Consider the following 25942-nt stretch of genomic DNA (forward strand, 5'->3'; position numbering starts at 1 on the left):
GGAAGGAAACAAAATCTGTGAAGTCTGCCTGTTTCCTTTTGCTAACCTGGCAGTGCTGAAGGACCCCAGCATCTGTGCAGTCAGTATCTGAAGATGATCTGCCCAGGGCTGCCCCCTGGGGCGTCCTGGGGGAACTGTGTGTGGTGGGATTTGTCCCTTCGGTCGCTTCGAGTTCTCTGCTGACCTTGACTCTTCATGGCTTCATGACTAGGACTTTGATTTTTCCCTGAGGAAAACACATACACAGATCGTTTGTGTGTGCAGCCATCTGTGTGTATAATCTCCTCCTTCCTTTACCATATTGCTTTCCTAGGGGCCATCCCTGCAGGGTTATATAAATACCATTTCAGCTTTTGTCTTTTGGTTGGATAGTGTTTGTGGTCTTAAAATTTCCAGGGAATAATGCCTTTTCTACGAGAGGAAGAGAGGGGATAGACGTGGATGTGGTCACACAGCACGGCAGCTGCATTTCCAGGTTCTTGGTGTGGCTGAGGTGGCCCTGCGTGGGTTTCTTTCTGTTCCCACCTGAGTCAGATGTCAGCCCTGTGCAGCTCCGAGCCTGCTTGGTACTGCATGCCTGACCTGTGGCCCCTCGTCTCTTCTCTGTCTGTAGATGCTGGAGACAGAACTTGGACGATGCCTCCATATGTTTGCCCAACCGTTAGACCTTCATCTAGAGCAGCGCTGTTCAAAACGTTCTGTGTTGTCCATTCAGTGTGGCAGTCATTAGCCACATGTGGCTTGGGGACACTTGAAATGTGTGTAGTGCAACTAAGAAACTGAAATTCACGTTTTATTTTATTGTAATGAATTTTAATTTGAATAGACATCTGGCTGTGACTGCACTGGCCAGGGCCCTATGGTGAGAGCTGGGATGCTGAAGACACCTTCCTCTGCCCCAGGAGCGCACAGACTGGGGTGAAACAGGAAGTGAGAGCCCCAGATGCCCTGATGGCTCCAGGATGGGATCTGTTGTTTCCAGTGGGCCGACTCGTCCTGGGTAGTCAGGGAAAGACGGGATGTCCAGGAAGGCAAGAGCACACCAGGCGGAGGGAACAATATCTGCAGAGACCCTGAGGAGGAGGAAATCAGAGTCATCCTCATCGGAAGCGCATGAGGAGGAGTCTGTGAGGAGGCTGGCGGGAAGCCGGGGTGGATTCCTGCAGCTCTCCCTGTGTGCAGTGTAGGGGTTGGGGCTCCTCTTGGGGGTTAATGGAAGCATGTGTGAGAGAGGGGGAGGAATTCCAAATGAACATTAGAATTGTTTAAAGGAAAATAAAACTCCTACCAAGAAGGCTGCATTCATTCACATGGGAATGGGCTGAGAGTGACGGGGTGAGGAGCGCTGCCTCCCTCATGGCTGGAGGGTGGAAGGCCTGGGGATAGGAAATGAGATGGGAGCAAGCTCAGAGGCAGGGCCCCGCCCCACTCCCGGTCATTTGGAGTCACACACTGTGGCTGTTTCCAGCTGCGCCCTGTCCCACAGGTTACATCTAAAAATCACAGCTTCATATTCTGGCGGCAGCTGGGGAAATGATTTCAAAGCCTGCTGGCATGGAGCCATTTTTTTTCTTTAGCAATTTCCCGGTTGGAAGTTGTTGAAAGGAAGTGGCAAGCGCTGCCTGAGCAGTTCTAGCTGGGAGAGGTGGGTGCTGCAGAGTCTGGGATTCCAGGGTGAAAGCCACAGATTCCCCTGAATAAGCTCTTACTGCTGGTGGTTCCTGAACTGAAGATGCAGGCAGATCTGGTAAGGGGATTTTTGTTGTGATCCTGACTGGGCATGTTTCTCTTTCCCCTCTCCTCTATCCTTGCGTTCCTGTGTTTAAGACGAGGCCTTCTCCCAGGGATGGGAGAGAAAGCTACCTGACTCCAGCCACCATTTGGTTTCCCAGTGGCTGGGGGTGGCTGGAGCTCTGTGTGGACACCAGGAATGTAGGCTGTATGAGGCAGGAGGATGTGTGAGACCTAACCAGGAAAGCGAACCCGTGTTTGGCTCCTTGGGTGCAGCTTGAGTCGGCATGACTATGGCCCTCATTCCTAGCCTCTCCTTCCCACCCCTCCTCCTGTCGGCCCCACACTCTCTCTTTGAGAGCCAGAGGCCCAGCTGTTCTTACAGCCTTGCTCTTTGGCAACTGGGAGCCTCCCCAGGAAGCAGCACACACCCTCACGCAGCCTCCTGGAGGGATCTGTGCCGATGTGTCAGCCCAGCAGCACAGGGCTGCCTTGGTACCAGCCCAGCAGGGGCTGGGCCACACAGCTCGCCACTTAGGATGGGGAAATGGAGGCAAGTGGTGGACTGGCATGCCTGAATCACCCAGCCAGTCAGGAGAGGAGCTGAAGTTGGAGCATGGAAGGAAGGGGCAAGCTACAAGGCCAGCATTGTATAGATGTTATCCTGTTTCATCCTTATCCCTAGGGCAGGAGAGAGGGAGATATGATGATCACCTGCAAGCTGATGGCAGGATGAGGATTCAAACCCAGGTCCTTGTACTTCCTTCTCATACACAATTTTGTCATCTAATATCTTACCCAGAATAGCGTAGTCTGGGGCTACTGTATGGTATGTAGTTGTGTAAATGAATTGACTGCCTACCTTTGTGTGTGTGCGCATGTGTCTCTCTCTCTCTCTGTCTTCCCCCTCATTTCTTCTTTCCTTTACATTCACTAGTTACTCATATGCACCCATTGATCACTTACCTTTTGCCTGGTACCTTGATTAATTATCACAGAGGATTAATTGATGAGCAAAATAGTCTGTCCTGGACGCTTACCTCTAGTGTGATGCACATGTCTGCAAATAACCAGGGTGCACAGCTGACTGGTGGCCCCAAGGAGCGGGGAAGGGATGAAGCATGGTCAGGTACAGAGCTGAGGTCCTACTTCCATTCAGTTATTTATTCACTCACTGAGTGTGTATTTAGCACCTGTTGTGTGCTTGGCACTGTTCTAGGCACCGAACATGAGTTCCTGTTCTTCTGCAACTGGCAGACATCACTTTCTCCAACAGATGAAGTCATTAATTTTTCTGATCTTGAGCCAAAGGTACCCACTTTTCAGGGTGGGGGTTCCCCTGGTTTCATGAAATCTGAAAACTCGTGAGCATGAATGTCCCGCTTAGTCCTGTACTGCTTGGTATTTGTTTGTTTGTTTGTCTGTTGTTTATTTGTGGCAGGGTCTTGCTCTGTCTCCCAGGCTGGAGTACAGTGACTCTATCTTGGCTCACTGCAGCCTCTGCCTCCCAGATTCAAGTGATTCTCCTGCCTCAGCCTCCTGAGTAGCTGAGACCACAGGAACGTGCCACCACACCCAGCTAATTTTTGTATTTTTAGTAGAGACGGGTTTTTTCCATGTTGGCCAGGCTAGTCTTGAACTCCAGTCCTCAAGTCCTCCCAAAGTGCTGGGATTACAGGCGTGAGCCACCAGGCCCGGCCTTGCTTGGTGTTTTTCATCAATCCTTTGGATTTCTGGGCTGCCCAGTCCAGTGAAAACTGACTAGACTAGAAGCACCATGCTGGCAGGGACCTTTCTATTTCGTTCACAGCTCTATCCCCAGTGCCTGGCATGTGGTGGGTGTTCTTGTTGAATGACTGGATTCAAATAACGTTATCCAAAGAATTTTGGTCTCTTGGGCCAAGGCATCTCAGGAGCTCTCTTCTGGGCCAGTGAAGGTTGCATTACAAGGATATCTGGGGAGGGTGAAGACGACGTGGCTGCTGGTGGCCTGCCAAATCCCAGGGCTCCCAAGCTGCCTCGGGCTTCCGTTGGTAACAGAACTTGAGCAGGACTGTGTGCCTGTAGCCCTGCCATGAGATGGCTTTGGTATCGTGTGAGCCTGAGCCCCCCTCTGGGGACTACCTGGCTTCAGAATGGTCAGCTTGTGTTTGTTCCCACCTCCTCCTAGGACCACCTCAAAGGCAAGATTGCTCTAGAACAGATCTGACTATGGCCAGATATCACTGGGAAACATTTATGTCAACACTGCACTGTTTTAAATATTATAAAGCAGCAATCTCTTATTACCCTTCTTTAAAAAAAAAAACAGCACATAAATTTCAGTGGCCTCTGCTCCTAGCTATGTACCTTTGAGGGAGGCCACAGGATTGGAAAACAAAACTGTTTGAGTGTCACCTCTGGAAGTAAATGGCCTTGGAGGCAGACAAAATTTTGACAAAATTCTTCCTTTGCCACTTGCCAGCATTGTGACCTTGGACAGGTCCCTTGATTTCTCTGAGCTGCTCTTGGTGGAAACCTGAGAGTCGTTTCCAACTCATTCTGCTTCCTCAATGTCCACGTGGAACCAACTAGCAAATCCTACTGGCTGTATGTCCAAGTATGGGTCTCAAGTCCTTCTGCGTCTCTCTTCCATCACTGCCACCTCCCTGGTCCTGACTAGTTCTTGGACTGTTGCAGTTTCTTTCCCCTGTTGCTCCCTATACCCACTCTTTACCCTTTTCATTTCATTCTTCATGGGCTAAGAGCAGTTTTAGCAAATCTGGTTATCTCACTTTCTTACTTTTTCTTTTCCCTTTTTCCTTTCCTGTTTCCTTTTCTTTCCATTTTCCTTTTCTTTCTCTTGCTGCCCAGGCTGAAGTGCAGTGGTGTAATCATGGCCCACTGCAGCCTTCAACTCCTGAACTCAAGCTATTTTCCTGCTCCCCAGTAGCTAGGACTACAGGTGTGCACCACTGTGCCCAGCTGTGTTTTTATTTTTTAGTTGAGATTGGGTCTCGCTCTGTTGCCCGAAGCTGGTCTCAAACTCCTGGCTTCAAGTGATTCTCCCACTTGGCCTCCCAAAGTGTGAGGATTACAGGCATGAGCCACCGAGCCTGGCTAGATAGTTCTGAGTTAAATAATCTGTCAGTGTCTTGTTAACGCTTAACACAAAATCCAAACCCTTCACCTACCTTTGAGGCCCCTTAAGTATTCAGTATCTGCCACCTTCTTCCACGTCATCTCCTGCCTTTCCTCACTCTGCCGCCGGCAGGAGAACGCATCAAATGGTTTCCTGTCTTAGCCCAGGGCCTTTGTATGTTCTGTTTCCTCTGCCTGGAAGTTGCTGTACCCTTGTGGCTAGTGCCATCTCATCCTCTGACCGGGGCTTAGAGGTCAGCTCTTTAGAGAGGCCACCTTGTCTAAGCTTAGAGGCCTGCTATACCTGCCGCTTTATCTCAGCATGCTCTTTCCTTTTAAGCACTTATTCACAACTTCAGTTACGTATTTTAGCTATTTTTTGATTTGTACAGTTGGTATTCAGTAGCAATTTTTTTTTTTTTTTGAGATGGAGTTTCACCCTTGTTGCCCGGGCTGGAGTGCAGTGGTGCGATCTCAGGTCACTGCAACCTTCACCTCCCAGGTTCAAGCTATTTTTCTGCCTCAGCCTCCCAAGTAGCTGAGATTACAGACACCCGCCACCATGCGCGGCTAATTTTTTTGTATTTTTAGTAAAGACGGGATTTCACCATGTTGACCAGGCTGGTCTTGAACCCCTGACCTCAGGTGACCTACCTGCCTCAGCCTCCCAAAGTGTTGGGATTATAGGCGTGAGCCACCACACCTGGCCTTCAGTAACTATTTGTTGACCGGATGGGATGGATAGATGGACAAATGGAAGAATGACATGGCGCTGGAGTTCATAGTAAGTTCTTACTTAATTGAAGTTATTATATTCTTCTGTTCCTAGTTAGAACTTTTTTCAAAGCAAGTTCAGATACCTGTTGGCTTAAAACAGAGACTTACCAGTTTAGGCAATACAAATCCAAGGAAGTCTGGGTGCAGGGGCTCAGGTGATGCCATTAGGATGTGCCAGTGGGACAGGCTTGCTCCACATGGCAGGTATGAAGGGCACAGGCAGCTGAGCCTCACTACCTTTTGCTGTAGTCATGGTTGTCCATGAAGGGCTGTTTCCCTTGGCTGAAAAATAGCTGAAAAATCGCAGAGAAGGCCCTGATTGACTTGGCTTTGACCACATGCTCATACTGTAACCAATCACTGGGCTAAGAAGATGGAAGACCCTACCCCCACCCCCACCCCCACCCCCAATAGGCTCAGAAGGTTTAGCCTTGGTGGAGAGGCCAGGCCTGGGGGTCAGGGCCACCTGTACTGAGGAAATGGATTCTTGGAGGAAAGACAGCCCTGATAACAGAAGGCAGAGACCTGTAGAAACTTTTCCTCCCTCAGAGATGATTTGTCAGAGGCTTCGCAGCTCTGCAGGAAGGGTCTTCAGAGATCGTGTTTCTAGAATACAGTAGGTGAGCCCACCCTCCAGTTTTTGTTTTTAATAACATTTCTTATTTCCCTCACTATGAAATCAGTGTTTATTTTAGAAAATAATAGGCAAAGAAAACCCCGCTCAGAGACAACCATTGGCTCTTAGCTTTTTAGGTGTCTTCTTAATATCCAGTAATTTACATATATGTTTATTTTCAAAGTGTGTAAAGTATAGAAATTACAGAAAACAATAACAGCTACCATTTATTATGGTTTGCACTGTAATCTTACTACTCAAAGGAAACACGGTAAACCATTTGATGCATTTCCTTCCAGTCAACCAACTTTGCTAGGCTTCTCTTTTTCTTTTTCTTTGTAGTTTATTTATTAATTTATGCTGTAATTCTTTAGCAGGCACTCCCATTGTGCCTGGGACTGAACTGTGAGCTTTACATGGAATCTCATTCAGTCCTCCCAGTAACTGTATGAGGAGGCAATGCTTTTATCCTCAATATAAAATAGAGATGGATAAACTAAGTGAAATTGTCACTTGCCTGAGGTCACCTAAATGTTAAGTGGTGGAGCTGGGATTCATATCCAGGAGTGGGTTATGAAATACACACACACTCTCTTTCCCTCTCTCTCTCTCTCTAAATGGTCTTAGGTAGGAACATGTCATACATGCCCTCTGAAATGCCTAAGCATCTTGCCTTTTTAATTTTATTACATTTATTATTATTATATTTATTTGTTTTTGAGATGGCATCTCACCCTGTCACCCAGGCTGGAGTGCATTGGCACAATCTTGGCTCACTGCATCCTCCATCTTTTGGCCTCAAGCAATCCCCTTACCTTAGTCTCCCGAGTAGCTGGGACTATACGCATGCCACCACACCAGGCTAATTTTTTTGTATTTTTGGTAGAGACAGGCCTTTGCCATGTTGCCCAGGCTGGTCTCCAACTCCTGAACTCTAGCAATCTGCCTGCCTCAGCCTCCCAAAGTGTTGGGATTACAGGTGTGAGCCACCGCACCTGGCCACTAATTATTACTTTAAAGTAGCATTCTGTAAATCTAATTATGAACATCCATTGTAGGAAAATTTAAAAATACAGAAAAGTTTGAAAATAAAATAAAACCCCCACATAAGCCTGCTGGCCACTGATAGCACTTAACTGTTTCTACATTTATTTTTTCATTTGCGTGGACTCAGGTTCATGGTTTCTGGTGTAGACCTCTAGGAGTTTTGACAGCCGAGCATCATTTTGAAGGTTGTCCTACAAGCCATCCCAGGCATCTGCTGCAGTTCATAGGGTTCTTCCTGTCAGTCTCCACACCACCCACCCGAAGCATGTGAGAAGCTGCAGGGGCTTGGGGGCAGTTGGAGTTCACGTGGGGGTGGGGATTCCCCAGATGATTCATTGGAAGGAGGGAGATGACAGTGTTCATATTGACTCAGGTCCTACTTTTTGGAGGGAGGTGGCAAGACAGGAAAAATCTCTTGGTGGCCTGACATCCTGGGTGCCTGGTCCCTAGCCCCTGCTGCAGGGCCTGCTGGAGCCTGCATGTCTCCCACCCAGCATCTGCCCCAGGAAGTATGTGCTGACTCCCCAGCTCCCAGGCACAAACTATTTTTGGCTGCAGTGACTGTTCACTGCAGTCATGAAAACAGAAACCCCTCTCCCTGCCTCCTTCTTCCCTGGGACACTGCACTGGGGGCCAGGGCTGCCGGGGACCCTGGGCTCAGACCCCTCGCCATGTATCGCCTGTGGAGCTGGGTGACGGCCAAGATGTCCAGGGGCACAGGGCCCCCACCTCCGGGAATGCCAAGAGAAGCCCGAGGCGTGAGCCCACCTGGGCTGGAGGATTACGAAGTAGGCACTGGGGTCTGGGTGTAGGAGGCCATTCCACAGCTGCCTGGAGTTGAGTCTGTTTGCTGGGCTCTGAGTCCCTGCTTTGCTAACTGGCTGTAGAACACGTATGGAGAAGTCTCATGTTGGGGCAGAAGGTGCTTCTGTTTCATGACTTCATTCGCTGTCTTCTGTGTGATAAATTCACTAGGGATCAGTTAGAATCTTCCTGAAATAGATCCTCCCCATCCTTCTAGTGAATAGTGTTTGGTCATTTCCTGCTTTTGAGTAGGACACATGCTTGTTCTGAGCATGCTGCATTTTTACAGGGAGCTTAAGAACGTGGAACTATATGGGCTGATCCAGCCCTACCTCTCCATGCTTCTGGTTGACCAGGCCAGGGAGGCCGTTGGTTACAGAGACTGGGAGTGCTGACTTTGGGGTCACACAGACCAAGGTCCAAATCCAGGCCCTGTTACTCAGTGCTTGCTGTGTCTTAAGGTGAGTAACTTAGTCTCTATGAAGCTCAGTTCCTTAGCTACCAAGCCGTTGTGCCCAGGCTACTTACAGAGTGGTGTTAATACCAATAGTTGTTATTTTTATGATTAGACTGATTGTGAAAAGGGGAAATATGTCAAGAAGCTGTGTAAGAATCCGTGCTCCATGGCCCTGGGTGGGTCTCAGGCTGGGTGTTAGGGTGTCGCTGGTGACGTGGGATCTGTTTCTTCCTTTCAAAAAGAAGAAAAGTGCATTGTCACCAAAGTGGGGGTGGGGCTCACATCTGTAATCCCAGCACTTTGGGAAGCCAAGGCAGGAGGATTGCTTGAAGCCAGGAGTTCGAGACCAGCCAGACTGACATAGTGAGACCTCGTCTCTTTTTTAAAAAAAGTGGTAGTGGGTAGGAGTGGGCAAGAACATGGACTTGAGGAGTTCCACCCATCTGCCACCTTCTAAGCCACTGAGGCCTAGGGCCTGGCTAGGCTTCAGGCGAGACCACGAGCCCAGAGCCTCATTGCTTCTGGATTGCACAGGGCTCTGGGCCCACGAGGCACTTATGTGGCTTGGTGTCCCTTAGGCAGAGGGAGGTGATTCTCAGGGCAGACCTCAGGGAGATCTTGACCTTGGCTCCCTTCTTGGACTAGCGCAGAAAACCTGGAAGGAATGAAACTTTTGCATTTGGGAATGCCTGCTGGAAACTGGCGCGCCCTCCCAGGGGCATGGTATATCCTGGCATTGGTTACTGGCAAGTGTGTCTGGACACCTGGATCCTGGTCTTGGCACCATTGTTTGGGGTGACCCAGGCAGGTTTTCTCCTCTGTAAAATGAGTGCCGACTAGATCGTCCCTAAGTTCCTTTTGGAGCCTGCTTTGATCTCAGCAGAGAAGGGGTTTCTTCCCGACCCCTTGAAGATCCGTTGGCCCCTTTTGTGCCCCTAGAACCTGGTAACTGTGGCATTAGTCTCCCCAGCTTCTCCTTGGCCATCTGTTCAGGGGCTCTGTTGAGCTCCCATAGCTTTGACGCCTGTTGCTGCTGTGGGGCAGGAGTTGTTTTCAAGGTTTCTGGAAAACCACAGCGGCTGCCTGAGGGGAGCAGGAGCTCCTGAGAGGCCTGTCTCCTAGTTGGACCCCCCTGGGGCAGCTCCGAAACCCGACAGCTCTTGTTCCTAGGCAGAGGAACCTGGTTCTCCTCTCTCCAGCTCTGGGCTCACTTGCTATGGCCTGGCTCATCTCCCATCTGAATGGACCGACCACCCCAAAGGACAGACCTCACGTGCTGAACACTGGGGCGTGTCCCTCTGATGGAGGGCATCTGTGATTTGGCTCCTGGCCCCACAGGGGACCCACCAGACTGCAAGGCTGGCGCCCGAGACCTAGTTGACAGTCTGGGTACCCTCTGGCGCCAGGGCCCTCACTGGCTAAATTCCGAGCTCTCGCCCTGTGCATGTGGAGGAGGAGGGGACTCGTCTGACCATTCTCTTTTTCAATGATGTGTCCGAGCAGTGGAGACTGGGGATGGGGAGCAGTAAAGATGCCAGGGACATGGTCACACCCAGGAACGCCTGTTTAGTTCTGTCAGTGCCTTGACCCCCAGGAGAACTGGGGTCCCCCATGGGGAGTTACATCTCTAGCCACACTGGCACCCTCCTCATAGGATTACCGCATCCCAGTTTGCCGGCAACAGTCCCAGCTGAGGTCTGCTGTCAGGGCTCTGCCTTCTATAGAGGAAAAGTATCCCTGTTGGGGGGCACATCCTGTGCCTACCCTCCTCTGTAGCCCCATCCTCACCCAGCTGCCATCCCAGAAAGGGCCTCTGACCCCAGGCCCTCAGCTTTAGCCCCTGCACATAGCCCTGTTTTGTGCAGGGAGGGACTTTCTCATTTGCCAGTCCCCTAGAAATTGAGTGTCACCCAAGGTTAACGCAGCCCTTTGGCTGCGGCTCACCCTCCCATGTCTCATCCTGACCCCACTTTTCCTTTTGAATGTTCTTTAAACATTTAAAAAATTTAATGTATTCATTTTGACTCAAGTTCTAGTGTGGGATCTTGTGGATAATACTGTTTCTTTTTAAAAAAAAAAAATAAAATTTCACAATCACGCATTTTGTAAAATGTTACAAAACATCTTGGGTGTAGGGAAAACCACCCTGCAAAGGCCTCCCCATCTCCTCTCTACATTTTGGGAGTAATTGGGGACACACCAGTGCCCAAAGCTGGAGTACCTGTGTGTGTTCCTCTAATGCAGGACACGTCTGGCCATTTTCACACAGGAGCCTGGTTTTAGAAATGTGTGTTGATGATGCAGAGAAAGTTGACAAGATGTGAGTGTGCCTGAAAGCCTGTCCTGCTGTGTGCCTGGGGTTTAGGTGGGGAGGTGGGAAAGGAGGAGGAGCCAGGCCCAGGGCCACCAGGAGGGGGAGCCCAACAGCATTGCTGTGTGTTTGGGGATTGCCAAACTCTGGCCCATGGGCCAAATCCAGCTCAGCACCATTTTTTGTAGAGCCTTGTGAACTAAGAATGTTTTTTACATTTTTGAACTGGCGGGAGGAATTAAAAACAACGATATTTCGTGACCCGTGATAGTTACATGAAATTTGTTTCAGTATCCATAGTTAAATTTTATGGGAGCACAGCCACACCCATTTGTGTACGTGTTGTCTGTGGCTCTTGTGGTGCCACAGCAGCAGAGTGGAGCAGTTGCAACAGAGACCATGTGGCCCACAAAGCTGAAGAGACTCTGTGTGGCTTTCAGAAAAAGTTTGCCCATTCTCTGGATTTATAGAAGGAGGAATGGGGCCTTTCCACGCTGATAGGGAGAGCAAGGAGGCAGCCACAGGACAAACTTTCCAGGAGGGTGGGCTGGCCTGGAGAGAAAGTGGTGGCTGTGATGACAGTGGGTGCAGCGGAAAGCTAGAGATCTGGTCCCAGGCAGAGTTGAAAAGTGTCAACCTCCTCTGAAGGACTGCAGTGGAGGCTAAGTGGGATTAAAAGGGAACGTGGAGAGGAGGAGCCTCCTGCAGCTGCTTTAAACCCCACTGCCAGAGCTCACCCTAGCTGGGCCCAGGGATAGAGCGGTGGGGGGTCTGGAAAGTCAGATGTGACCTGTGATGCCAGTGGTGGCAAATAAACGCTGCCCTGGGAAAAAGGGCTCACTTCATAGTGCAAGGCAGTGGACACCAGGGCTGGCTGGTGGTGGGTTGAGATGGCCTTGTTCTGTGTGACCTTGAGCAAGTTACCCGCCCTCTCTCAGCCTTATCTCCCATCTCAGGCTGTTAGGAGGATTGCATGTGCTGACCTCTGTGGTTCATCTGACAGAGTGCCCGGCACGCAGGAGAGATGTGTAATAAATGCTTATCGCCCTTTCTGGCACCCCTCTCATCTCCTTCTTCCCTTTGACCTGTATTCCTCCACACCCACCACTGTACCTTCTTTCTAAACAAGCTTTCAATCCCAGGTGTACCAATGCATACATGAGAAAAAGCCAGTCCCAAAGGTTCCAGTTCAAGCCCGGCTCCCCACTGTGAGCCCCTACTTGCTTTGTGGAGAGGGAGGCAGGGACCTGGGCACAGGAGAGGACGTCTCCTAGGACAGCTCTGAGCTTGGACTGGGCTGGAGGTCAATGGAAGGAATGTGGCCTCCTGAGCACAGCTGTCCCCCAGACCTGTTCTGCCATGGGCTTCTTTAGCCAGATGATGGGCCCCAACGCCTGTCTGCCCTCATGGTCCCCACCTCCAGAAATTCTGATTTGGCCGGTCTGAAGTGGGGCCCAAGCATTGTGATTCATTTTTAAAGTCCCTGGAAAATTCCAGGGCACAACCCGGATTGAGAGCCACTGATTTGCTCTAGGCAGAGCCACTCATTTTATAAATGGGAATTCCGAAGCCCAAAGAGGGGTGGGGACTTGTCCGAGGTCAGGGGCATCGTAGGGACCCAGTCTGGCTCTTTCCTTCACTGTGCTGGCCTCCAGGGAATGGTGTTGAGAGGGGATTTGCCTTCAAGGAACGGACTGACTCTCCCGGGAGGGACCTTTGTTCTCCTTGCTTCCCAGGGGTGGGGTAGTGAGGAGGCTGGGCCCAGAACTGGCCACAAGCAAAGCCAGCATCCCCAGGCTTTCTTCTGATTTCTGTGGAAACCCCTGGAGGCTGCCTGACCTGCCTCAGCCCTTCCTGTGCCTCCCAGAATATCTGACTGTTACTATCCAAGTCTCATTCCTCCCTCTCCATCAACCCCAGCAGTGGGTGCGGGTAGGAGGAACATCTGTCAGGTGCTCCCTTGCCAATTTGAGACATGTGGCTGCCAGCCTGGGCTGCCGTAGAAACCTTCTCCACTTGCTCCTCTCTCTCTCCTTCCAGCCCCGCTGGGCTCTGGCCTCAGAGGGATGTACAGGGTCCTATGTCACCACTCACAGCGCTCTAGGAGCTCACCTTTGGCCGCTATGGTCTGACCAGTTCCTGGGGGAAGGGTCTGGGGTTAAGGATCCCTTTCATCACGGCCAGGGAGGCTGGGGGATGCACCTGCCCATACACGCCAGTGATCCAGGTTCCACAGATGGACCTGTGTTCCAGCAGCCCTGCCTGAGACATGTTCTAGGGGTGCAAAGCTGAACAGAAACAGAACCTGGGTTTGCTTCTTGATCTTCCTTCAACCCAGCTTTCATCTGTGTTCTTGTGTGAAGTGCAGTGTGTTTGTATACATGACCAGGACAGCAGTGGTGCTGCCCCTGGCGTTTTCCTGGTCCACCTGACTGCCCACAGGGAGTGTGGTGTCTCTGAGTGTCAGCCGGCCCAGGTTTCTAAGTATAGACCCCAGGCAGCCCCGTGGCTGCTAGTAAATCCCTGGATACCATTTGATACCTAACTGGCCCTGAGCTGCCGGCTTACCCAGCATGGCCTGTGATGCCAGCCTCTGCCAGCTGCTGGGGGAGGGGGTAGCACATTGGCCAAACCCATCCTCACCCTCCACTGGAGAGAACAGAGACCAGCAGTCTCCTGTTAATGACATGACTGGATTGTTACAGACTGGGAGTGACTTCAGCGCTCAACTGGCCCTGCTCTCCAATTATTATCAGAAAGAATAACTTAATCCCACCTACTGGAAAACATATCTCCTGGTTTGAGGGAGACAGGTAGAGGCAGGAAGCCAGTGATCTCTGACGCTGTCACTCTGCTCCTCATTCCTGCCTCCCCACCTGTGTGCACCCATGCTAACCCTCAGACTTGTCGGAGCTGGGACTGGGCATCTCTCAAGATGGTTTGGGCATCTCCTATGATGGTCTGGGCATCCGTGTCTTCCGTTCTTGGTTTCTAGTTCCGTATTTTATTCTTTAGACAGAAGCTGGGGTGGGCAGTAATTCTCCTGGAAGCAGTATGGACTCCCAGCCAGGCTCTCCAGAACTTTGGGGTATGGGCAGAGAGAGGGCATCTTCTGGGCACCTTCTGGCAGATGGGATGCCCTCCTGGGGCACTGGGGCCTCTCAGACCTGAGAAGGTTTCAGAGTGGCTTCACCTGCGAGTTCACCTTCAGCAGGTGGCAAAGCTGATTCCCTAATTTGTTTTTGGTTTAGAGATGATCCAGGAAAGTTGTGAGTTACTCTGCTTTGAAACATCTTCCTAAATCAGACTTGGCTATGCCTATCACTGTGGGTGAGCGAGTCATATCCATGTTTGAGGTTTCAGGGGTGCTGAGCTGCTTTGGGGCACTGTTGAGTCATGACACTGGGAGATATCATCAGGGCCCCTCGCAGGGGCTTTCACAGCCACGAGACCTTCCTAGTAGCTTTCCTTTCTTGATTAAGTTAACATTGGGTCTCAAAGTCAGTTGTAGAGATGGGAGGCTGGGCACTTTGTTTCCAGGGTGGGCCCCTCACTGAGAAAGCCGAGCCCCTGGAGTACTTGCTACTGGGCCAGCATCCTTCCCTGTTTACCTACAGAAATAAAGTTTTAGACATAACTCACTGATCAGATTAACCTTGGAAGGCATCAGATTCTTCCCATAGGGTCCCCGCATGTTCCTCCACCCCATGTTCCTCATGGACGTAATTTGTTTTGTTTGCACAGATTTGAATTAGTTATCACCATGTAAAAGCTAGCCCTTTAAAAATGAAAATTCATATTTCTTTAAAACCAGAAGGTCTGGTGTCCCTCCATTGCCTGCCCCTTTCCCCAACACCAAGGGAGGGAAGCGGGGGATTTCTGTTTAGCATTGCTATTGCTGCCGTTGGGTTTCTTATCCAGTAAAAAGGCAGAGAAGTGTGTTAAATCAAGTTTAGCCTAGAGCTGCCTCCTTAGATATTTTAAGTTCAGCCTAAAGGTTTTTCTGTATATCATGAACTATAACAAGTGGAGGTATAAAAACACTGTAGACTACACTTGTGCCCATCACCGAGTTTTAGCCAATCAAATGTAGCCAACTGTTCGAACCTTGTTCAAATAAGGCAAAGGAGCTGTAACCAAGCCAGCTGTTTCTGTACCTCACTTCTATTTTCTGAAAGTAGGTAGAAATTAATTTACTTGGAAAAAAATAATTTCCCCTGAAAGGTGGCTGCTGTATCCCAAGTCTTTGCCAGGTTAACAAGCGACAGCATGGAATATTTGGAGGAGGTTTGGAATCGTGCACATGTGGGTTTCAATTCTGCCCAGCCACTTGTTAAGCTGTGAAGTCTCTGAGCCTCAATAAGATGGACTTAACTCCATCTACTTGCTGACTTGATTAAAGATAAAGTAACATATACAAAGCCCCGGGTATACTGTTCTGGCAAATCGTTTGTAATAACAAATGTAGTTATTATGTTTGAGAACTTGAAACTTGGTATAGGTGAGAAGGAGAGGAATAAAAAGAAAAAGAATCTCTGTTTGTATTATAGTTAGGTTGAAGATTGGGTTTCCTCAGCCTGGCTCCCTCTCCGCCCCCATTAAACATCTCTGTCATCTTCTGGGGAAACTACTGAGTCATCACAGCCTTGGAGTATGTGGTGGAGAAAAAAACGGAGGACACCCTTCCAGAGAAGTAGAGGATTGCTTTGTTCAGATAAGGTGAAGGTCGCTTTTGTGCTTGCCCTGACGGTATTGCCAAGGTGCTCTTCAGAGTCAAATGAGGGCAAAGATATCCAAACCTCATTTCAATGGAAGACAGGCTAAGGGAAAGAAAGCAAGACACGTTGATTGAATAGAAGCTTCTTCATGGCACCATTTGTCTAATCTGCCTCCCCTGTTGGTGCTGTTCTCATCAGTGGTTTCCTGTGACACTTTAGTTTTATCTTCTGGAAGGCAACCAGGGCTTTGGCCAACCAGTGATGAGCTTCTTGGTACAGTTATATGTCTGGTTTTGTTTTGGTGTGAATCCTTCTAAATGGTGATGTGATTCTTGCCTACAGCCCTGAAGATTGAAGAATATACTAACAAACTATAAAAGCATCTGCCATCAGCGGGTACAGTAAAAAGCGAACAAACGAAAACAAAAAGCCAGGCCTCTAGCTCCAGCCATGCTATGGGAGAGAGGGTTATAGGCTGGGCCTCATACCCTTAGGACTCAGCCAGTATCTTCATCAGGGTTAGTTTTGACACTTGAGGCAAAGAATTACAACATTTAAATGGAATGACAATGAAATTAGTCCTTAAAAGTAAAGTTAGACACAACTTGCTAAAAATCATTATAAATTGGCTTAGATTCTCAAGAACTGTGAGCTTTATAGCAGTCATTTGATGTGGAATGTCTGGCCTTCTCTGTTATAGAAAATCTGAAAAATATAAAAAGGGTTAAAGATTTAAAAAAAAAAAAAAGTCTGATCTGGTCCCATAGCTCTTTGAACTCTCCCTGCTCTAGTGCGCATCTTACTGCATTGTAGTTACCTGTTTAAATGTCTGTCATCCCTCTCACTTGGCTGCAGGCCACTTGAGACCAGAGGCATGTCCCATTGGTTTTTGATATTTGTCCCAGGCTTGGTATTGTTGCTGGATAGGGGTCCCATTCCAGATCCCAAAAGAGGGTTCTTGAGTCTTGCACAAAAAAGAATCCTGGGTGAGTCCATGGAGTAAAGTGAAGGCAAGTTTATTAGAGAAGTGGAGAAACAAAAGAATGGCAACTCTGTAGGCAGAGCAGCCCTCTGCTAGTTGGCTATTTTCATGGTTATTTCTTGATCATATGCTGAACCAGGGTAGATTATTTGTGAATTTTCTGGGAAAGGGGCAGGCAATTCCTGGAACTGAGGGCCCCTCCCCCTTTTTAGACCATATAGGGTAACTTCTGGGCATTGCCATGGCATATTTGTAAACTGTCATGGTGCTGGTCGGAGTGTCTTTTAGCATGTTAGTGCATTATAATTAGCATATAATGAGCAGTGAGGAAGACCAGAGGTCACTTTGGTCACCATCTTGGTTTTGGTGGGTTTTGGCCAGCTTCTTTAGCTCATCCTGTTTTATCATGGGGTCTTTGTGACCTGTCTCTTGTGACCTCCTGTCTCAGCCTGTGATTAAGAATGCCTGACTTCCTGGGGATGCAGCACAGCAGGTCTCACCCTCATTTTACCCAGTCCCTATTCAAGATGGAATGGCTCTGGTTCGAATGCCTCTGACAGCGGCATGTGGCTCAAAGTAGTCAGAGCTGGAGAGGTTTCCTCCCTCCTTGAAGAGAGGAAAGGGCACAAGTTTTGAAGTCCGCTCAGCCTTGATTCAGACATTCACTCTTTGTATTTTCCATTGCTTCATAACAAATTTAGCAGCTTAACACACCACCCGCTTATCAGCTCATGGTTCTCTAGGTGGAGGAATCCAGGCAGGCTCTGCTTACATCCCTACTTGGGATCTCACAAGGCTGAGGTCACGGTGTAGGCCAGGCCTTCCTCTTACCTGGAAGTTCTGGGGAAGAATCCACTTCACGTTCATTCAGGTTATTGGCAGAATCCATTTCCTTGTGGCTGGAGGTCTGAGGTCCTCATTCACTCAATGGCTGTGAGCCAGGGGCTACTCTTTTTCCCAGAGGCCACCCCCATTCCCCTCCTCCTTCAAAGTCTGCTGAGTCCTTTTCACAGTTCAGGTCTCTGACTTCTCTGTTACCAGCTCAAGAGAACCCTTTGCTTTTAAAGGGCTCTTGTGATTGGATGAAGCCTACTTGGGTAATTTCCCTTTTGCTGTATATAGTAATCCCCCCTTATCTGCAGGGGATATGTTCCAGGACCCTCAGTGGATGCCTGAAACCATGGATACTACTGTGTGTGTTTGTGTGTGTGTGTGTGTGAGTGTGTGAGTGTGTGTGTGTATATACTCTATGTTTTTTGCTATACATACATACCTCTGATAAAGTTAGTAAATGGGGCACAGTAAGAGATTAATAATCAACAATAACAAAATAGAGCAATTATAGCAATATACTATAATGAAAGTTACAAGAATGTGGTCTCTCTTCTTTCTCTCAAAATACCTTACTTTCTGTACTGTTCTCACCCCTCATGTTGTGATGATGTGAGATGATAAAGTGCCTGCGTGGGAAGAGGTCGTGGCAGTTGATCTGATAACCAAGACAGCTCCTAAGTGACCAACAGGCTGGGAGTGGAGACAGTGTGGAGATGCTGGACAAAGGGACAATTCACGCCTCCGGTAGGACGGAGCTGGATGGCGCAAGATTTCATCACATTACTCAGAATGGTGCATAGTTTAAAACTATAAATTGTTCATTTCTGGAATGTTTCTGGCATTTTCCATTCAATAGTTTTAGGCCATGGTTGGCTGCTGGTAACTGAAACTGCAGATAAGAGAGAGACTGCTGTAATGTAAAATGATCAGGAGCAACACCACGGAACGAAGGTCACAGGACCACCTTAAAATTCTGCCTGCCACTTTCTTCACCGTGTGGCCTAGTGACCTCGTGCAGGTGACATAATCTCTCTGAGCCTGTTTCTCCAGCTGTCCAGTGGACCCAGTGAAAAGTTTTGACGGAAATCAGGTGGGGCAGTTAGTGCCTCCGCAGTGTTTGGCGAGGGTTTTTTTTTTTTAAATCCTTCCTTTCTTAAGCCAGTTTGATTTGAAATCTCTCTTGTCTGATTCAGATACAACAAAACTGTGAAGGGCCATCTTTGTCTGAAGTACTCGTCATCCTAAAAAGTTGTTATGATTCACTATTTTGTTTTGTTTTTTCTGTGCAGAGGAGTAAGAAGAAACAAGCTGGGCAACATGCCCTCGTCCAAACCTTTCTGGTCTTTACTTCTTCCCCTCACCCCCCACCAAGTCTGCTTCAGCTGCTGTCTCTGGGAGCCTGGAGGGTGGGGGCCAGGGAGCTCTGCCTGTGTCCCCAAGCACGTGGTGGCTCTGGTCAGAGGCCGGCCCAGCCAGCAGCTGGCCCCTGCCACTCAGCAGGAGGCCAGCCTGGGGCTGAGGGGCTCCCGGCCCGGCTGACTGCTCACCGCCTCTCTGCCTGTCCCTCTGTCCCCATCAGGAGATCCCCCACGACCTCACGCTGGATGCCCTGCTGGAGATGAACGAGGCCAAGGTGAAGGAGACGCTGCGGCGCTGCGGGGCCAGCGGGGATGAGTGTGGTCGTCTGCAGTATGCCCTCACCTGCCTGCGGAAGGTGACAGGCCTGGGTACGTGGGGCCTGCCACCCTCTCCCTTGCTTGGCCTGGTGCCCTGGGGGCTGTGGCCTTCACCATGGTGGGTGATGGAGTGGGGCAAGCGTGGCCCAGGGTTTCTGGGGCAGCCTGGAAAGGCCAGGGCTGGATGTTCACAGCCTCCTGAGAAGCTCTCCCAGGGTCCTCAGGGCTCTGGGTCCTGCTGGGGCTGGCCTGGCCAAATCTGAGGGGGCTTCAGCCATGCTTAGAAATCCCAAGCCTGTCTGCTGGGCTGGCCTGGCATGGTTTCCTCTCTGTGGAGGGCTCTGTGTACCCTCTGCCAGCTTCCCACATTCCAGCCCCCAGCGCTCTCCCCGCCTTCTCCTGTCCCCATTGCTGGCTGGGTTCTGTGCTCAGAAGGCACACGCTGATGTGGGCCTGAGCCAAGGGTGATTAGGGAAACTCTATGGCTCTTTAGCTGGGAGTTTGTATGTGGCTGTCCCAGGCAAAGTGTGTAATCCTGGCCTTGCCACGAGGTCCTTGGGAATTATTCACAGGCTTTCTAAATCTTGCCTTGGAAACAGCTTCAAATGCCTGACTTAATGCTCCCACTACCACATAGATAAGGCATTAAAATATGCCTCATGAATGAAATCAGGCCTGCTTTTTAATTATCTGAGGCCCCTGTCTTATCTCCGTCTGCCTGAGGCTTAAGGAAGGCACTGAGGTTTGTATTCTGCCTGGTTTTTTTCTTCCCAGAGAGGATCGGGCTTAATTTCTTCTCTGCCCTCATTGTATCAAGTCCTCTGAACACGGCACAGTGTAGAAAGTTGCACTCAATTCAGAAAATCTTGACCTGTTAGGTCTCCCGGCAGATGCTGAAAATCAACACAACAGAGATGTGGCTGGTGTTCTTGGTCCCACATATTATAGGAGGAGACTGAGCCCAGAGAGGGAAGGGGCTTGGGTAAGGGCATACAGCAGTCGGTGACTGAGCCAGGATTTGAACCTTGGGCTATCATGGCGATTGGTTTGTCCCCATGCTTGCCACCCAAGCTGAGATCTTTGGGGGTAATTTGTCAGCCCTTCTTTCCTTCCTCCTCATGTCTGGATTTTAAAGAATTGTGAAAGAGTCAACTTTTAAGTGGTAGTGACCCATTTGTGTCATGAAGGCTGCTGTCCTAGATGCCAAGGGAGGGAGACCACTAATTTATGCATCTACTGTGTGCCAGGCGTATGACACACATATCGTGGCCACACCGTTGTAAGAGGTGGTGCTGAGCTCGTTTTGTAGCTGAGACCTCTGTGACCACTGGAGGTGTTGGATGAATCATCTGGGGCCTCACACCTGGCATGGAGCAGAGCTGGGCTTTGAACTCAGGTTTCTTGTTCAGAGGGTGCTTTTTCCAGCAGGCCCTAGAGGAGGCCCCTGAAGAAGAAGCATTTTCTAGGTTTCTTCTCTCTCATTTAGTCTCAGCTAAGTTCTGAGAGTTCTCAGCTAAGTCCCAGCAGAGTTCTGGCCCCATCACAGTCCAGGACACAGGCCTTTCATCTGCCCAGTGCTGGCTGCACTTCACAGACACCTGCTGGGATCCGCTGGATACCAGTGATCCCGTCAGATCATGCATCACAGCATCTTCATTGCACCCCCTTGGGGCTTGGTGAAAGCAGTCTAGTCACAGTACGGATGGGCTATGGAATCAGACCGCCTGGGCCCTGTCTGGGCCCAGCACTCTGCTTGGCCACTTAGAACCTTTGGGACCTTGCTGAGTTACTTTACCTCACTGTGCCTCAGTTTCCTCATCTGGAAAATGGCAGTGGTAACAACACCTCTCTCAGGGTGGTTGTGAAGAGGAAATGAGTTAACGTAAGTCCTCAGACCAGAGCCTGGCATGTATTAGATGTTCTTTTCAGTGTGAGGCCTATGAGGTGATAGAAAGTGTTGAAGTCATTTCCTTTGCAATCTCTGGTCTAAAGAAAGGTGAGTGAGCAGCTGGGCATGGTGGCCCAGGCCTGTAATCTCAGCATTTGGGAGGCGGAGGCAGGCTGATTGCTTGAGCTCAGTAGTTCAAGACCACCCTGGGCAACATGGCAAAACCCCGTCTCTACAAAAAATACAAAAATTAGCAAAGAGTGGTTGTGTGTGCCTGTAATCCCAGCTACTCAGGAAGCTGAGGTAGGAGCATGGCTTGAGCCTGGGAGATAGGGGTTGCAGTGAGCCAAGATCATACCACTGCACTCCAGCTTTGGTAACAGAGCCAGACCCTGTCTCACCCAAAAAAAAAAAAAAAGAAAGTGAGTGAAGGATGGTTGTCTGTGCTGGTGAATAGGAGGTGAACATTCCTGCTGATCCTCCCAGTCCTTCACCCGAGGAAGATATCACTAACCCACAGATGCTTCTGTGGTGACTCTAGTGTCATTCTCAAGCAGCCACTGCCAATCAGCTGGTGTCAGTGCACACATCAGGACCCACTGGCCATCCTCAAGTGGGCCCAAGAGCAGTGGTGATTAAATAGGCAACTTGCAAATTTGGGGCTTGTTTCCTTTGGTGGCGGGCTTGCTCATAGATTCATGAAATTCATTTTTTCATCTGCTCAACAAGAAACCTGGTTGGTGCCTCCACTAGGCCAGTCTATGAGCTACAGTGTTAGTCATGGCTGCAGCTCATAAGGAGCAAGTGGTATGGGAGCACAGGGACTGAGCAGCTCCTGTCCGGTCGGTTCCTGAATGGAAAGTCCCTACAGTCAGGTGGGAGGAAGGGTGTTTGAAGAGGGGATGGGATGTACAAAGAAACTTGTGAATTGGGAAGGCTAATTCTTCCCCCCATTCTTGATAAGTGGCTTGACCACCTCTGATGATGGGGAACTTGTTACCTCCCACAGCTGTTCCGCTGTAGGTTATTCAGAATCAGTAGTATCGTGGGGGGTGCGGCGGGGAGCATGGTGCTGAGACCTAACTTTTCAATTCCCATCCCACCACTTTCTTAAATGTCTGGCCTTGTGCAGTGTCTGTGACCTCCCTGAGTCTCAGTGACCTCCACTGTACACTGGGGAGAAGAACAGGCATTGCCGGAGGGAGGAGGGAGGCAGGGGAGGCTTGTGCAACACAGGTGCATCAGTCCCTTCTCGCAGGCTGTAAAGAAATACCTGAGGCTGGGTTGGTTATTTATTTATTTATTTATTTATGAGACGGCCTGGAGTGCAGTGGCACGATCTCGGCTCACTGTAATCTCTGCCTCCCGGGTTCAAGTGATTCTTGTGCCTCAGCCTCCCAAGTAGCTGGGACTGCCAGTATGCACCACCACACCTGGTTAATTTTTGTATTTTTAGTAGAGATGGGGTTTTGCCATGTTGGCCAGACTGGTCTCGAACTCCTGACCTGGTGATCTGCAGGGCTGGATAATTTATTTTAAAAAGAGCTTTACTTGGCTCATGGTTCTACAGGCTCTCCAGGAAGCATAGCGGCTTCTGGTTCTGGAGCGGCATCGGGAAGCTTCCAGGCATGGCGGAAGGCAAGGGGGAGTGAGGCGTCCCACAGGGTAGGAGCAGGAGCAAGAGCAAGAGCGAGAAGGGGCAGGGAGGTGCTACACATTTTTAAACTCACTCTCACGAGAACAGCACCAAGCCAAGAGGATGGTGCTAAAACAGTTATGAGAAACCATGCCCATGATCCAGTCACCTCCCACCAGCCGCCACCTCCAACATTGGGATTACAATTCAGTATGAGATTTAAAGTTCTTAGCAAGACATTCAAGGCCCTTCCTGATCTGGCCCCACTGGGCTGACCCCTCCAACTTCATCCCTTGCCTCTCCCTGGCTTGTCCTTACCTCTGACAGCACACAAAACCCTTTGTAGTGACCAGAAGGTGCCATATGCCCTTACCTTCCCATATGCTGTTCCCTCTGCCTGGTGCTCCTTCTCCACCTTCTTCCATAGTTGACTCAGCCCAGGTGCCACCTCCTCTGGGAAACCTTCCCTGGCACACTCCCTCTCTCCACCCCCACAGCTGATTTAGGGTCTGCTCCTCTGCAGAGCCCCCTGTGAGTCTCTGTCCTGGCACAGAGCATACATACTGTGTTATGTGCCTGTCACGCCCATTCGACTCTTCAAGCACAAGGATGGGTCTTTTTAGGCCTTTCCACCCAGCATCCAGCATGTCCTTGAATGGCTGGAGCTCAAGCCCCACAGAGCCACACAAGCCTCAGGGTCCTCAGGCAGAGGGTCATGGTAGGGACAGCCCACAGTCACTCAAAGGCTGGCGTAGAAGAAAGTGGCTGTTGGTCCCTTTCTTCCTGGATCTTTTTTCACAAGCCCTGGGGCACTTTGCTGTTGGATGCTCAGAACAACCCCGTGTCCCAATGTTTGAATTTTCTTAAAGTGGAGTTTTTCCTTCCTGCACACACCCAGCTTCCCTTTCCTAACTCTTAAAGATTGGTCACCCCTTCAGTTTCTGAGGTCACCCACTTTTGGGGTGGGTTTCCTAGATTGCTCCCCTAAGACCTGCCCTTAAGAGCCCTGCATGAGCCAGTTCCTCTCTGAGCTGTGCTTCCTTCTCTATGAAACAGAAATACAGGTTGAGTATCCCCTCTTTGAAATGCTTAGGACGAGAAGCATTTTAGATTCTGGGTTTTTTTAGATTTTGGAGCATTTGCACTATGCCTACTTGTTTAGCATTCCCCATCCCGAAATCCGGGGTGCTCCCATGAGCATTTCCTGTGAGTGTCATGTCGATGCTCAGAAATTCCCAAGTTTTGGAGCATTTTGGATTTTGGATTTTCAGATTAGGGATGCTTATCCTGTGGTAGTATCTGCACCGAGGGCCTCGTGGTTGGCTACATAATGTGTGCGCATGAGTGAGAAGCCTTTATAAACCAGGTAAAGGTTGGTAGTTGAAGCCTTCCCTTAAGAAACAGTGCAGCCTCACACCAGGTGTTGAACATCTCTGGCTCCTGGCCATCTCCTTGTGAATGCCTTCCAGCCCCGACCATCTGTGACTTCACGTCTTGGTCCACAGGAGGGGAACATAAGGAGGACTCCAGTTGGAGTTCGTTGGATGCACGGCGGGAAAGTGGCTCCGGGCCTTCCACGGACACTCTCTCACCAGCCAGCCTGCCCTGGCCCCTGGGGAGCTCCCAGCTGGGCAGAGCAGGCAACAGCGCCCAGGGCCCACGCTCCATCTCCGTGTCAGCTCTGCCTGCCTCAGACTCCCCCACCCCCAGCTTCAGTGAGGGCCTCTCGGATACCTGTATTCCCCTGCATGCCAGTGGCCGGCTGACCCCGCGTGCCCTGCACAGCTTCATCACCCCGCCCACCACACCCCAGCTGCGACGGCACACCAAGCTGAAGCCACCGCGGACGCCCCCCCCACCCAGCCGCAAGGTCTTCCAGCTGCTGCCCAGCTTCCCCACGCTCACCCGGAGTAAGTCCCACGAGTCTCAGCTGGGGAACCGCATTGACGAGGTCTCCTCGATGAGGTGAGTGCTCCTTCTGGGCAGCTACCAAAAGTGCCCTCTGTGGTTTTCTAATTATAAAGATACATGGAAAGACCAATAAAATCAACCCCTATAGAAGCATGTGAAGTCAAAAGTAAAAGGTACCCCCATCTTTCAGTCCATTCCTTAGACTGCTTCAGCAGTATGGCCTGCATCCTTCTAGATTTGGTTCTGTATGGACACGTGCGTGCACATGACGTGATGCCACGTATGGGTCAGGGTAGGCCGGGTTACACGGAAATAACAGATATCCCCAAATTGCCAGGTCTTAAAGGAACAAAGATTTGTTTCTTGCTCATGCCGCCTTGTCCATCTTGTCCATCATGGGTCAGCCTCCTTCCGGGCCCAGACTGTCTGAGCATTGCTGGCCACGGTGGCAGGGGGAAAAGTGAGTTCCAGATGTCATGCCCTGGCAATTGAGTACTCTTTCTTGGAAGTTCCACTCACCATTCCTGGCCCAACCTGAACAGGAGAATGAAACTGTGCTCTTTGCCCACACGCCCAGGAGGAGAGAACTGGAATATTTGGTGGAAACCACTAGTGACTATCAGATACCATACCATCTACTCTGTCCCATGACTTGTTTTTTCAACTTCCCTTGGTATCTCTGGGAACATCATGTCAGTACATCTTGGAATATTTTACTCTTTTGTTTAGTTTTTGACTTAAAAGTTTTTTCTATCTATGGATTTTGAACAAGTGAGACAGTCACACGATCCAAAGTGCAGCAGCTCTGTGGCTTCTCAGGGTACACAGTGAAAACTCTACCCCACCATTTTTATTCAGTCACGTGGTTCCCCTTTCAGGAGCCAACCAGGCTAGCAGTTTTGTGTATGTCTATAATTATTTAAACCCCATTTGTTTGACTTGTTCATATTATTTCATTGTATAGTTTATCTTGTCCCCTTCTTGATGGGCATTAGATTATAGTCTTTTTTATTACAAAGATTGCCCTTGTCAATATACCCTTGTGGGCAGCACAGAAAGAAAGGGAGAGTTCTCCTTGGGTGCCTCTTACTTTCTTGTACCCCTGAGGATTGGGGCACCTGGTTTCTCTCCTCAGCCTGGGCACCACTTTTCTACACTTTATCTTAGCCAAAAGGTAAAGAAGCGACAAGGGCACCCATTTTCTAGGGGGTTCCTTGGGCTCTGGTGTATCTTGGGCCTTGGAGTCGTCTTTGGAATGGGCCTGATCCCCTCTCCCAGTGCATGCTGTTCGGGTCCTTTATGGGATGGAGCCTGGACAGCTCTGATGGGTTTGAGTGTGCCACCCAAGGAGGAGAGATCCAGGTGTCACTGACCCTGCTGTTCCCTCTTGGGCTGTCCTGCTGGGGCCTGGGTCCCACCCAGAAGGGGCTGTAG

At 49.9% G+C, this 25942-nt stretch overlaps 1 protein-coding gene across 3 annotated transcripts in view; it reads left to right on the top strand.

The window, feature by feature from the left end:
• Positions 1-25942, top strand: part of KSR1 (kinase suppressor of ras 1) — a 173449-nt gene that overhangs the window by 105756 nt on the left and 41751 nt on the right. For all 3 annotated transcript variants that reach the window (XM_073004776.1, XM_073004775.1, XM_073004777.1), the window contains exons 3-5: positions 18977-19124; positions 24103-24562; positions 24744-24748. In XM_073004776.1, coding sequence (XP_072860877.1) covers positions 18977-19124; positions 24103-24562; positions 24744-24748 — 613 coding nt within the window. The remainder of the gene's footprint in view (positions 1-18976; positions 19125-24102; positions 24563-24743; positions 24749-25942) is intronic.

This window comes from Chlorocebus sabaeus, chromosome 16 (assembly GCF_047675955.1).
Source record: "Chlorocebus sabaeus isolate Y175 chromosome 16, mChlSab1.0.hap1, whole genome shotgun sequence".
Taxonomy (NCBI): domain Eukaryota; kingdom Metazoa; phylum Chordata; class Mammalia; order Primates; family Cercopithecidae; genus Chlorocebus; species Chlorocebus sabaeus.